The 12,862-nt window shown below is 35.6% G+C and overlaps 1 protein-coding gene across 1 annotated transcript; it reads left to right on the forward strand.

The window, feature by feature from the left end:
- Positions 1-5,139: 5,139 nt before the first annotated feature.
- Positions 5,140-12,435, forward strand: LOC112292431 (uncharacterized). Its single transcript, XM_024540902.3, has 12 exons — positions 5,140-5,281; positions 6,664-8,263; positions 8,596-8,635; positions 8,959-9,011; positions 9,290-9,335; positions 9,585-9,716; positions 9,913-10,038; positions 10,413-10,467; positions 10,715-10,980; positions 11,163-11,213; positions 11,401-11,493; positions 11,763-12,435. Exons 2-12 carry the CDS (start codon positions 6,669-6,671, stop codon positions 11,868-11,870), a joined length of 2,565 nt encoding a protein of 854 aa, XP_024396670.1. The 5' UTR covers positions 5,140-5,281; positions 6,664-6,668; the 3' UTR covers positions 11,871-12,435.
- The last annotated feature ends 427 nt before the right edge of the window (positions 12,436-12,862 follow it).

Genomic DNA, 12,862 nt, shown 5'->3' on the forward strand with positions numbered 1-12,862 from the left:
TATAGAAGTTTGATAGAAATAGATGATAATTTTGAAGATTTCAAAAATAAGTCAAGTTTTATTTAAGGTTATATCTTTTTCAATATCTTGAAAAATTTATTTAAGTTGGATTTATAGGTGCACTAATATCTAGGAGTATTTTTTTTAGTTTGCACCTTTAATGGAAAAATATTCATGATTCTTATCTAATTAAAATTCATTCTCAGAATTGTTTATAACAATATTTGAAAAAAAAAACAATAAAATATTGAAAAAAAAACTCTAATCTTTACAATAAGAATCACAATGAATTATCACTTATATGGGTCAAATTCCAAAACCTAGTATGCAATATGGATTGAAATGATAAAGCTCTTATCAATTAATTTTGTCATAATTTAAAAAATAATGTCAATTTTTTATTATTAATAGTATAGAAAACATAAAAAAAAAACAAAATAAATGTTACTATAAAAACTTATATTTGTATTGTATAAATACATGTCATAAGATATAAGACTATTATATCAAATTAATAGGATTAAAAGCAAAAAAAAAAAAAAATTGAACATAAAAAAAATTAAAAAACAAAGATATCCAATTATAGTAAGAATCTTACAATTCAATAGCTCTAGACCATTAAATATTGGTCTGATTTTGCTACTTAACTATACATCATGTTTTTATTTTTTTTATAAATATTATAACTTCAAATTATAAAATTTTAATTCAAGCTCTTTTAAACATTAGAATCTTAATATGTTTTATATATAAAGACTTCATATTACAATAAAAATTGATACTTTTAGAAAATTAGACCAATTTTTAGTGAAATTATAAAAAGTTTCTTTAAAATCTAGTTTTAATAAAAGCAAATCATCTCAACCTTATATCAAGGACATGAACCTTAAAAAGCTAAAAAGTCAATATACTCTTGTATTACTCAAAAAGGCTAAATAATCACTCAAAGATGATATAGTATTAAATTAGAATGGCTATTGCCGAAGACAAAAAGATTAGAAAGCCTTCAAATAAGACTAAGGATTAGAAACGCATTGATAAAAGTGAAAAAGGATTGACTCTTGCTTCTATATATATTATCTAACTAGAAGCTATGTGGCAATGTTTTATGGGACCTTCAATACATATTGACTTTATAAGACACATATCCTAACTTCCAAAGTAAGTTTTTTATATGTGCACTATATAGTTAACTTGTTTTACAAGCTATAAACATGTAGTTAACTTATTGACCAAGTTTCTAACCTATTAATCAACTACTAATATATGTAAAGTCAAAACTCTATCTATGAAGCTTTTAGGAAGTTTTTCTAGAAGATATTATAAAATTAATCTATTTTTACTTATTTATACTTAATTATATAGATAATTATTGGAATATATACATATTTCTATGACACCTTAATTTGTGGGATCCTAAACATTTATGCAAGTTATAGCAGAAAAAATACATTTATTATTTTTATACCATAAAATTTGTATGTAAATGAGAATTACAATATAGTTTTAGAATAATACAAAAAATATCAAGATGTATTTAAAGAGGAGATTGTTCATATATTCTTAAAATATTAATCTTATAATAATATAATACATCTTCAAGAACGAATGCAATAGCCATTTAGATCTATTTACAACTTATTGTAAAATACACTTATTACCTTGAAAGAATACATTAAAAGAAATCTTGCAAAGAATTTTATTTAACATTCAAAATTTCTTGAATATAAGCCAATTTTATTTGTAAAGAAAAAATATGAACCCTTACAAATGTATATAGATTTTTGTAGACTCAATAAATTAACCATTAATTTTTAATTTTTTTTAATATTAAGAATCTTTAATCAATTAAGTGAAGTTAATATCTATATTAAAATAGATCTACAATAAGCTAGGAAATAAAGAGAGGACTACATTTGGATTAGGTTTAGCCATTTTAAATACAATGTCATGCCATTTGGACTTATAAATGCTTTAGTTTCTTTCTAATATTTAATAAACAATATATTTTATAAACATCTAAATAATTTTATTATCTGTTATTTAGACAAAATTCTTATCTATTTTAAGAATATAAAAGAACATAAATAACATATTTAATTTCTACTACAAAAACTTATAAATGCAAGATTATATACTAAAATAAAAAAAAATGTGTCTTTTATACAATCTAAGTAGAATTTTTGAAATATAGTATTTTAAATGGCGGTTTGTAAATGGATTTTAAGAAGCTATAGACTACTAAAAATTATAAAATTCTAAGAATTATACATAATGACAAATATTTTTACAATATACAAACTATTAACATATATTTATTAAAAAAATAAATTAAATATTTTGTAATATCTTCAACTTTTTATTTTTAAATTGATAGACAAATAAAACAAGTAAATCAAGTGTTGTAATAATATTTGCAATGGACTATTAACTACCATCAAGGCAATTGGAAAACTCTCTTAATATTAGCAAAGTTTTTGTATAATAATATAATACATTCTTCTACTAAAAGAATCCCATTTTTTTGACAATTATGGTTATTATCTACAATGTGATATTTTTGACTTTTCAAAAGTTTAAAATCCAACAATAGAAGATTTGGCAAGTAGAATAAGAGAGCTTTAGACAATAATAAAGATATAGTTAAAAAAGCTCAAAAGCGATAAAAAAAAAAAAAAAAAAGTATTTAAAAAAAAACCTTTATTTGAAGTTGATTATAAAAAATGGTTGCTTTACAATAATATTAAGACTAATTAATATTATAATAAGTTGGATTATAAAATATTTTATCTATTAATTATCAAAGATAAATTAATTTTATGATGTACTAATTACAATTACTACTATCAATAAAGATTTGTCATGAATTCCATGTCTTTTTGATCAAGCCTTATACAAAAATCAACATATCAAAAAGAAAATAATTACCACCACTTCATATTAAAGTTTGAAATAGAAGAAGTTTTTGATTTAAGATGGCACCAAAAGAAATTAGAATATCTCACACGTTGACATAGATATGATATTAGTGAATCCACATATGATGCATTTTAGAATCTAATAAATGAGTCAAAACTTGTCTCTGCTTTTTATTGACAACATTTATCTAAACCAAGGAATAATCATTGACAACAAGATAATATCAATTAAAGAGAAATAATTTCAAGAATCAACTTCTATAAACCATTTGCAAAGATAGAGAATCAATAGGTAAAAAAATCATTTCAAGAGTTGTCATTTGCAAAATTACTTGATAAAATACCTGTATTGTCTCAACTTCAACAATGTTGTAATTGTAATAAAGATCCTTAAAAGAGACATGTTCTTCTACAATTAGATGCAGAGGTATAATGTATTTGATACTATAATCTTGAAAAAAAAAATCTTGATATTTAGTGATATTGTTGGAGGTGAGTACTATACTTTATAAAATACAAATTGTATTATTCAAGAGTAGCTATAAAGGCCTTAATAATGATTAAGTAATTTGATAATCTTTCCATTCTTATATGAGACATTATTAATGATTTAAGAGACATATCAATCACCTTTGTGCACAACAAAGATTAGAATTTGTTTTTAATGCTATTTGACAAATCTTGGACTTCATCAAATGATATAAAGCGATGATATAGCTTCTTGTTGAACTTATTGCCTAAAAGACATAAGTAATGTAAGAACTAGCCATATTCACTAGTTAATATTTTTACTAGTTGAATTTAAACTAGGAAAATATAAACTAATTTAATTTTTGCTAGTACATATATATATATATATATATATATATATATATTTCGTAACATGAATAATTGACTTTTATATCTTTAAATACATAGAAACTTTATCATGGCAGTCTTATAAACTAATTTTAGTTTTTAGTTATATGTAAAAATTAGTATTATTATTTTTAATAACAAGGATATTTAATTTAAAAATTTATTGTAGCATTACATTTGTGCTTAAATTTAGGTTGATTTAAAGGAGTTATTTATATTATACTATATATATTATTTATACATATAAATAATAAAATTTTAGTCATAATAATAAATTTATATATAATAATATATAATAATAAATTTTAGTCATAACTAAAAATTAAAATTAACATAATTTTAAACATAATTATATTATTATTAAAATAATTTTATTATTATTTAACTAATTTTGACCTCTATTTTAAAAAGCTAGGTCTATTTAACACACAAATATATATACATTGACATTATGTGATCCAATTCCATTCTAAATAAATGATGTAAAAACCAAACTCAACAGAGGCTCAGCAGAAGCCTGGTTGAAGGCATGTAACCCTGATAACAGGGTGGGGAGCAACGGTGTCCCATATCCCCAAGGAAATAAGCAAAAGGGAAGGGGAGGTAGTGATAATAGAGAGGGGTGAGAAGGAAGCAGGAAGGAAGGAAGGAAGGAAGGCTCCGTATGTCTCTCTCTCGCAGTGAAAGCCAGCCTCTTCCTCATTGCTTGGCTATGGCCTATCATTCGCCTTCTTCTCCTGCTCATCCGCCATAGCCACCACCACCACCGCTTGGTCCTGTTCCTGTACCTGTGTCTGTTTTTGCGTCGCACCCTACGTCGTACTACTGCAGTTTTATACCACGTCGTACCCGAGTCTTGATCAGGTAGGGGTTCCGCGTATCGTTGTCGTCGTTTACCCCTCCTGTGTTTCTTAGTGTGGCGTTCGCGTAGGAGAAGCCAAGGGCTAGGTTGAGGGGGTTATGGAAGTCGGACAGGAGTTTGGAACAGGAGCGGCGTTCTAGTGGTTTCCTTGTACTTTTTCTCCCCTCCCAGCATTTGTGTCTGTTAATTATTCGGGCCGGGTTGGGGTGTGGCTCGCTGTATGGATGTGCTGTAATTTTCTGCGGTGGCTTTGTAGTTGGTTTTGATAGCTTTGGGTTCGAAGATGAGGTTCTTGGCAGTTTAGGTTATTAGGGTTGTAGGGATTTGCGAGAGTAGTGATTACTCTGAGACTGCTCTGCAAGACTAAAGAAGAGCCAGTGTATTGTTGTCAGGGAGCAGAGCAGCCAGGAGGTTTTTTTTTTGGCAATGCAGAGGTTTCAAGGCAGTGCCGCGCGAAGGAAGAAGAGCATGCAGCGGGACTGTGTGCTATTTGCATACTGACTTCGTCTGGAGGCGCACAGGCGCTTGGTCCCACACCTTGTTGTTTTTATTGTAGAAGTCGTCTGGAGGGATTCGTGGAGTGGAAGCGGAGAGCGGAGCGTACTTGGAGTAAGAGGAAGTTCCAGCGGTGGTTGGAATATAGGTTAGTGCACTGGCTTTTCACTCTTCTCGCTGGTGCCAGACTCTGCCTCGTGGGTTGTGGTCTCCTTTTCTCTATTCGGATGGAAGAGCTTCTTTGTCGATGAAAGCCTTTCAAAGTCTTTTTCACTTCCGAACTTTAAAGCTTCTTTTTGGTACTCCTGTTAATATTCCTGGAAAAAGTTTTGTTTTTCTTTGTTCTTTTCAATCGTTATTTAAAAATTTTAAAATAATATTAAAAAAAATGCACGGAGTGAACGAGGTGGTTCATTTTAGCTCCATACAATTCCGACTTTTACCGCACACATACCCGTCCTTGAAATGAAACTAGAAGTGGCTAGGACAACGTTTAGAGAAATCAGCAGCAAAATGTTTTGCATTTTGTGGTCCAATGCCGGTGGTGCTCTGCATTATATTTCGTCGATGTTGATTGACCATGACGATTGTACTTGTCTCTTGCAATCTACGCATAGTCCAGATGAACACTCGGCCTTTACCACGTTAGTCTTTCGATCAAATCTCTCGATTTAAACGCTACGAGTAATTACCGTAGTCTTACAGTGATGAACTTTGCTTGTCTCCCGCGTGACACTTACTTGCTCCGTCGTTTCAAATCCTAGGCCGAGGTTTGGCAGATCGTACTTCCGACTAGTTGGTCGTATACTTCCGGATGATTCTATTGTTAATGGCTGTAACGACTATGATGGGAGGGTTGCAACTTAGATTATGTCCTTGTGCGGATTGTTGATCATATCGCTGAAAGGAGCGTATGTCGTCGCAGCCTCTTTTTTTACCGAAGACGTGTCGTTCGTTGGTATTAATTTGTCTGCTTGGAAATCCTATGGAATTCGAGCGTCGGCAGTTGCCAGAAATTTTATGGATATCTTTCTCTATGTACTTGAGGAAGCTTTTTCCGCTCATTGAAGATTACGGTTTGGATGAATAGCCAGCTGCGTGTCATTTCTTCGGATTACCATGCACATCTGTTTTATGTACATTGTCCTACTTACTAAATCGACAAGATCGTTGTGAACTCGGACATCCTTGTGGCAGTTTGTAATCACTAGCAGTGATTTCTATTTAAAGAGAATCGTTTAATCCATTGGCATGCACTGAGGATCACTGTCAGATACTTGTCTCTCCAAAATTTCTGATCACGTTTTTGAGTAGCTTACTCGTTGCCAGACTTTTGTTTTGGTCAAGTGTACGGTCAATACACCGCGTTTATAAAACATTGGATGTGTGCGTTCTTTGGCATCTGCGTTATCCATGTGGTTAAGGAAGAAGGCTAGGAGTGAATCTGGACTCGATATCATTCGTCATCGATTTTTGCGTTTGATAGATTGATTGGAAGAGGAATGACAGAAGTTACTGATGGAAATCCAGTAACAATGACAGCAACGAAAGATATCCCATCATCAGATAGACCGGAGGGCTTCGTGTCGTCGGGACAGTCTTCTTCCCTAAACACTTCTGTGGATGTTATATCGAAGATTTCAGTAGAAATAGTAGAGGCAAAGATACAGGGTGAAGATGCTTTATCTGGAAAGGCCTACTTGGAATCAACTGGAAAAGCTGCAGCGGGTCATGATGAGATAGTTCTTTCTTCAGAGAAACTAGAAATGTCTGTTGGAGCAGATGATTTGAGAGCATCTTTTGGTGATGCGCATCAGGATTTGCAGGTTAATAGGGACAGTTCTGTCGAAAAATCAGTTTTGGATTCTTCGAAAGAGAATGTCACCAAGGAATTATCTGCTATAGGAACATCTGCGGCCAGCAGCATTACTCCGGGAACACATGCTGTAAATATGTCTACTGTGGAGTCTCATGCTGCAGAAAAATGTAACGTGGAAACACACTCAATGGAAACTCCTAACCTGGAAACACATGGCGGTGAAACACCTACAGTAGAACAGCCTGCTAAGGAAGTAGCTCTGAAGACGGATCCGAAAGAGGAGGTGGCTCCCTTATTTGGTAGTATACCTGCTCAAGACGTGGTCCAGGGTGCGATTCCTGATGCAAACAAAATGGATACAGATTCGGAGGGTGCCATGCTGAAATATATGCCCAAAAATGAAGTTGGAGGGGAACAAGAGTCATCACCTAGTTCATTGATGAACGAAAGGCTGAACGTTGCATCACCATCTACCTTGGTAAAAGAATCACCATTGATCGGGACCCATTTCACCAGTTCACAACCTCTCGATGGGAGTGAGGGTCTTCAAAATGGGGAGACAAGGATGGACGAAGTAGTGTCTGTTACGAACCATATCATCACTTCATCCACTATTGCTGCAACCATATTGGAAAACGAAGTTAACAGTAAAAATGGTGATACTACTGGGAAGACTGTGGACGAGACTGCCGAGAAGCTTGCAGACAAAATGGCCAACAGAATGGTAAATCAGTTGGCCGATGGTGTGGCGGACAGAATGGCTGATGCCATTGCCGACGAGATTGCTGATGAGATCGCTGACAGAATGGCTGATGAAATTGCCAATAAGATGGCGGACGAGATGGCTGATGGCATGGCAGATGAAATTGCGAATAAGATGGCGGACAGGATGGCAGACGAAATGGCCGATAGGTTGGCAGACGAGATGGCTGATAGAATGGCGGATGAAATGGCGGATAGGATGGCGGACGAAATGGCCGATAGGATGGCAGATGAAATGGCAGCTGAAATGGCTGATGAGTTGGCTGATGAAATGGCAGATGAAGTAATTGAAGGAGTTTATAGTAGGGGTGAAAGAGCCCAAGAAAACGAGAGGATGGATGATGGAGAAACTCACGAAGTTGGTGACATGGAAGAAGAACAAATGGGCGATGACGGAAACAAGGAGATGGACGATGTTGATTATGAAGACGATGAAGGGACTCCAGATGAGCAAATGTTGTTCGTAGAAGAGCTAGAGCGGTTCTTTAAGCAAAGAAATTTGGAGTACAAGCCCCCTAAGTTCTATGGACTGGAGCTGAATGTTTTGAAGTAAGTTGTGTACTACAATCTAATGTTTTGTTTGGTAAAACCATTTAAATTTTCTGAATTATGAATCACACTCTATTTTTAAGTTGTTAGAAACTGCTATATGATCATATTCGCCCTTTCGTGTATTTTAAGTTTTTGTCTTCAACTGTGACTATAGCTGTAACCCTTTTGGTTACCTTGGTGCATATGATGTGTGGAAATGATCATTAGTGTATAATTCTGTGGATATGTGAAGCCATTAAACACCTACCATTGTGTAAAAGAAAGTCAGTGCTGTCTTTTTAATTGGGTGTAGTACAGGAACTCACTGTTGGCTGTGATATTGGTTGCAGGCTTTGGAGGGTAGTATCCAGATATGGTGGCTATGACCAAGTATTCATCATGATTAAGCCCACTCCTCTCAATGCTGATTGCATCTTCGGGATTTTATTTTAGGACATTCATCAGGATTCTGACATGAATTTAGTGTAGCGTAGTTGCATTAATTCAAAGCTTTATGAACAGCTTACAGCTATGGACTAGAGGCAAACATAAAGAAGAAGTGTCGCCTATCTTGCGTCTAAGATCTCCTGCCTGAATCCGTCCGAAATGTAGGCAGTAAACTTTGTTTTGTTTGTTTTGTTTTTTTTAACTCAACGGTTCATCCCTGTCTGTGTTTTGCTGATAGGGCCTATGGGCTTCATTTACTTGTGTAGGTTACAGTCAGCAAGCTTTGGAGGACAGTTGGTGAAGAATTTAAACCTCCCAAGTACGATTTTCTGGGTTTCATGATTTTTGCAATTGAGATGTTAGATCCACAAGCTTAGTTGCTGTGAATGTCGAGCATCACTGTAATAGATATAGCTTGTTAGTTGTGAATCTCAGATTTATTGCGATTTGAATTGTATGTGAATTTCTCGACTTTAACTCTCTTACTTCCTGCCTAGGTTGTTGCATTTCAATGAGGGCGGTTCATGTTCACTTTTCCTGCAGTACCTTCTGTGTTCGTAGGATGCTGTGCTGATTGAAAGATGAATTTCTTCACAGGACCTGTACTACAATTTCATGGTCGTTTCGAGGCTTTTATGAGAAGGTATGTTGTTTGTTGACTGAGTTAAGCTTATCTTGTGTTTTTCTATTTATAAACTTGCATCTTCTTATTTGAAAACATGTCTTTGAACGTTTCCTTCGATTATCCCATGTATCTCCAGTTTCAGCTGATGGCTTCTGTTCTCCAATATGTGTTTCAGTTAGTGTTCCTAATTAAGCTCTTATTGTTATGTGAATACTCGTGACTATCTATTTCAAGTTGCCTAATCTGGTCATGCAATTTATCATACAGGCCCTCCTGGATTATGAGAGGTTCAAGACTGGCGTTTCCGCCCCTGACAATGGGCAAAGGGCAATTCAAACACCCGGTTATTACCTGACAAATGATCAGCGAACGGCATCTCCTGCTACCCCGTCTTCTGACGTATGCTACTGTTGATATTGTTTTTATGGTTGATTCTTTTACATCGAGTGTAATGCGGATGAGCATTCCTTGTAGGTAGCTTAGCTATGGAATTTCCCATTTCAGGATAAAGCCAAGTTGCTTCACACGAAGCATTGAGAGGGAGTGTTGGGCAGACTTACTCAAGAATTTCACATTTGTGTTGGTATTGTTGTAGCCCAATGCGGGTGGAACACCAGGATCAGGATCTGGACGTGCACGTAGAGATGCGGCAGCACGGGCAATGCAGGGGTGGCATTCGCAGCGCATGGGCAATGGGGATTCGAAAGAGCCTACCTCAAAAGTAAGCTTTATGTCTTTGCAGGCGTGATTTCCCTTTGTTGGGATTTGGTAGCTAAAATTAGGTCAAATTTCAATTGTATTCTGTAAAATTATATCTTCACAACATCCGGTGGGATATATGGTTAGCTTATGTGAATTCGTGTTAATTTGTTTTATCGATTCTACATGCTTGTCCTGTGAAGCTTTTATCACTGAGGATTTTAGGAGTCGCAGCATATTTCTTGGATACTTTGTTGTTATTGGTTCAGGAATATGTTGGTGATCGCGTCTGTAATTGTTTGGGTGTGGTGGTGGTAATTTGTATTTTTCGTTTGCTTGCTAAGTTATTCATTTCTCTAAGTAAATTTATTTGGGTACGAATTATTATTTTTGCAGGAAAAAAGTTCTGGTGGGAAGCATGTCAAGAAAGAAAGAAAGTTAACCAACATAGGTCTTGATAACGCCCTACTTTTCATTCTACATCATGTGGCTTTGCATACCTTGGATGTCACAGTAGTACAAATCAGCGTATAGACACGCATTTGATGTAGTAGTCAATTTCAGCCTTGGTCCGTTCTGTTCGAGCTCTGTAAAATATTTTACAACCATACTAGCAATGGTTAGAAGCTTGTTAGAAGAAACTTGCGGATAGCAGTTGTATTGAATTTGTCAAAGAAGCGTTTCACATTGTGATGCAGGAGGGAATGGGCTGAAGCGAAAAGGATCAAATACGGTTCTTGAAAGGGCTGTGAAAGCTGTTCAAGCTCGAGGAAGACCTAGGTTATTCGAAGAGAGTCCTCCAAGTAATTCTGCAGTAACCGGTAAAAGAAGTATGAAGCAACAGGATTCTGGAAGACGTCCTGTGAAGGTTGCTAAGCTGGATGGTCCAGTAGGTGGTTTTGATCCTCCGATTGTTGACGAGGGTCCTAAAGCTGATTGGGTCAAAATCAATGTACATAAACATGTAAGCTTCCTATCGCATATGCTGCTTTAATCCACAAATGCATTGTTGCAGACATTCTGGATTGATGTCCATGCTATGTTATAGAAATGCTTTATCAACCCAGACCTTGCCTTTGTGCTTTCTTCCTCATCTCTTTTAAAATTCGACTGAAGCGATTCAAATACGTCTCATCTCTTTTGCAGCTAGATTGCTTCGAAATTTATGCACTGGTTCCTGGGCTAGCACGTGAGGAGGTGAGACAAGTAGCTGCTTTTAGCTCTCAAACTGCACTGAAGGGTTTCCAATATCTTCTTCGCCTCGTGTAAAAAATTTAGTGTCCTTATTTTCACATATCCTTATGCATGCATGACATAATATGGAGAAATATGTCATGATTTGTGTTAGTGTTGGAGGCTGATTGACTTAAGTTAATTTGAGCAGGTTCGGATCCAATGTGAGCCTGGAGGCAGGCTAGTGATTGCTGGGATGCCCGAGGATCCAGAAAATCCCTGGGGTGTGACTCCTTTCAGAAAAGTAAGCTTCGAAGGCACTGCGTCTTTGATGTCAACGATGTTTGTGCAGGTCCTCCAGTTACAAGTCCTGGGTGGTGTCTACTTATTTCAGTTGATACCACTATTCATTTGCTGTGAAAAAATTGATTACTTAAATAGCATTCAAGGACGGAGTGAAATAGTCATCGTTTACTCGTGATAATTGTAGGAAGTATGTTCAATGGACCGATTAGGCTCGTCAAGCCTTTTTAGTTCTGCAGCACTGATTCTTACAAGTGTTCCTTTTCTCAGGTCATAAGTTTGCCTTCTCGAATTGACGCTCATCAAACATCAGCGGTGGTCACTCTCTACGGCCAGCTCTACGTGCGAGTTCCCATTGCTGAGGACAAGTCATCTTAGTGCAAAGATATGCACAGGCAAACTTTCATCTCACCCACTCTTGAGAACAGAATACTGCCAAGAGTAAGAAACCTAAGGATGACATTTGGCAATTGCTCCACGTTCTCTGCCTGTCAAGTGAAGGAATGCTTGTTAATTATTTCATCTATTATTGCTTGGGTTTGGGCGTACCACCCCTGGATAGAGAATGTTTACTTGGGTGAGAATCGATGTAGCAGGTTTCTTGTGTAGAACATGTTTCTCAAGTTAGGTCTAAGGCAATTATCTTGCACAGAAAGACGCTTTTAGCAGGGTAGGAGCTTGTAAAGGCAATGCCACTTGCTGGTATATGCACTCAAATCTGTCAGAGGTAACAACCCGTCCTTTCATTTGCCTCCAATCTTTTTGTTTGGTTTAGAATAATCTGGGTGTCATTTTTGCAGTGCTTAGCCTTGGTGGTGGATCCCTTGGAAACATGCAATGTTTTTCAGCCGAGGAGTGTATCTGGTCAAGTGCGCATTCACGCACGTTGTAAGCTTTATGCGTAATAAGAACCAAGAGGAATCTTACAAAGTCCGCTTACTGATTTCGGCATCTTCTCACGTAGATTTGCAAAGTATTGTATGTATGATACCCAAAGTTACACAGGCACTACTGCATGGTCACATCAAAAGAATCCTATGATGCTACACCGGTGGGTCACAAGTAATGCTAATAGTTTGGGAGTATCAACTTGCAATGATACTCTCAAGCATTGAACATCATAACCCCTCTTACAAGCTCTTAAAATGAAAGTTTTGGTCACTTCAATTCCAAAGATGAACAACTCGGGCTGTTTGAGTGTTGTGCACCAAGGGGCACTTTGCTAGCCTTGCTCCATGTAGAGTTCTCAAATTACACTTGCATGTACAATGTCATATATGCTAACTAGTGTCCCAGAAAACCTACTTTAATGTTCAGGTTTAGTTTGAAGTAGAACAAGCTTTGTGGACAATGCATGGTTTTATATTACT

Source organism: Physcomitrium patens, chromosome 15, assembly GCF_059467195.1.
Source record: "Physcomitrium patens ecotype Gransden chromosome 15, ASM5946719v1, whole genome shotgun sequence".
NCBI classification, from domain to species: domain Eukaryota; kingdom Viridiplantae; phylum Streptophyta; class Bryopsida; order Funariales; family Funariaceae; genus Physcomitrium; species Physcomitrium patens.

Coding starts and splice junctions, on each gene's coding strand:
- LOC112292431 (XM_024540902.3), top strand. CDS start 6,669: ATGACAGCAACGAAAGATATCCCATCATCAGATAGACCGGAGGGCTTC. Junction 8,636..8,958: donor GATATGGTGGCTATGACCAA/GTATTCATCATG, acceptor TTACTTGTGTAG/GTTACAGTCAGCAAGCTTTG. Junction 9,336..9,584: donor TTCGAGGCTTTTATGAGAAG/GTATGTTGTTTG, acceptor TTTATCATACAG/GCCCTCCTGGATTATGAGAG.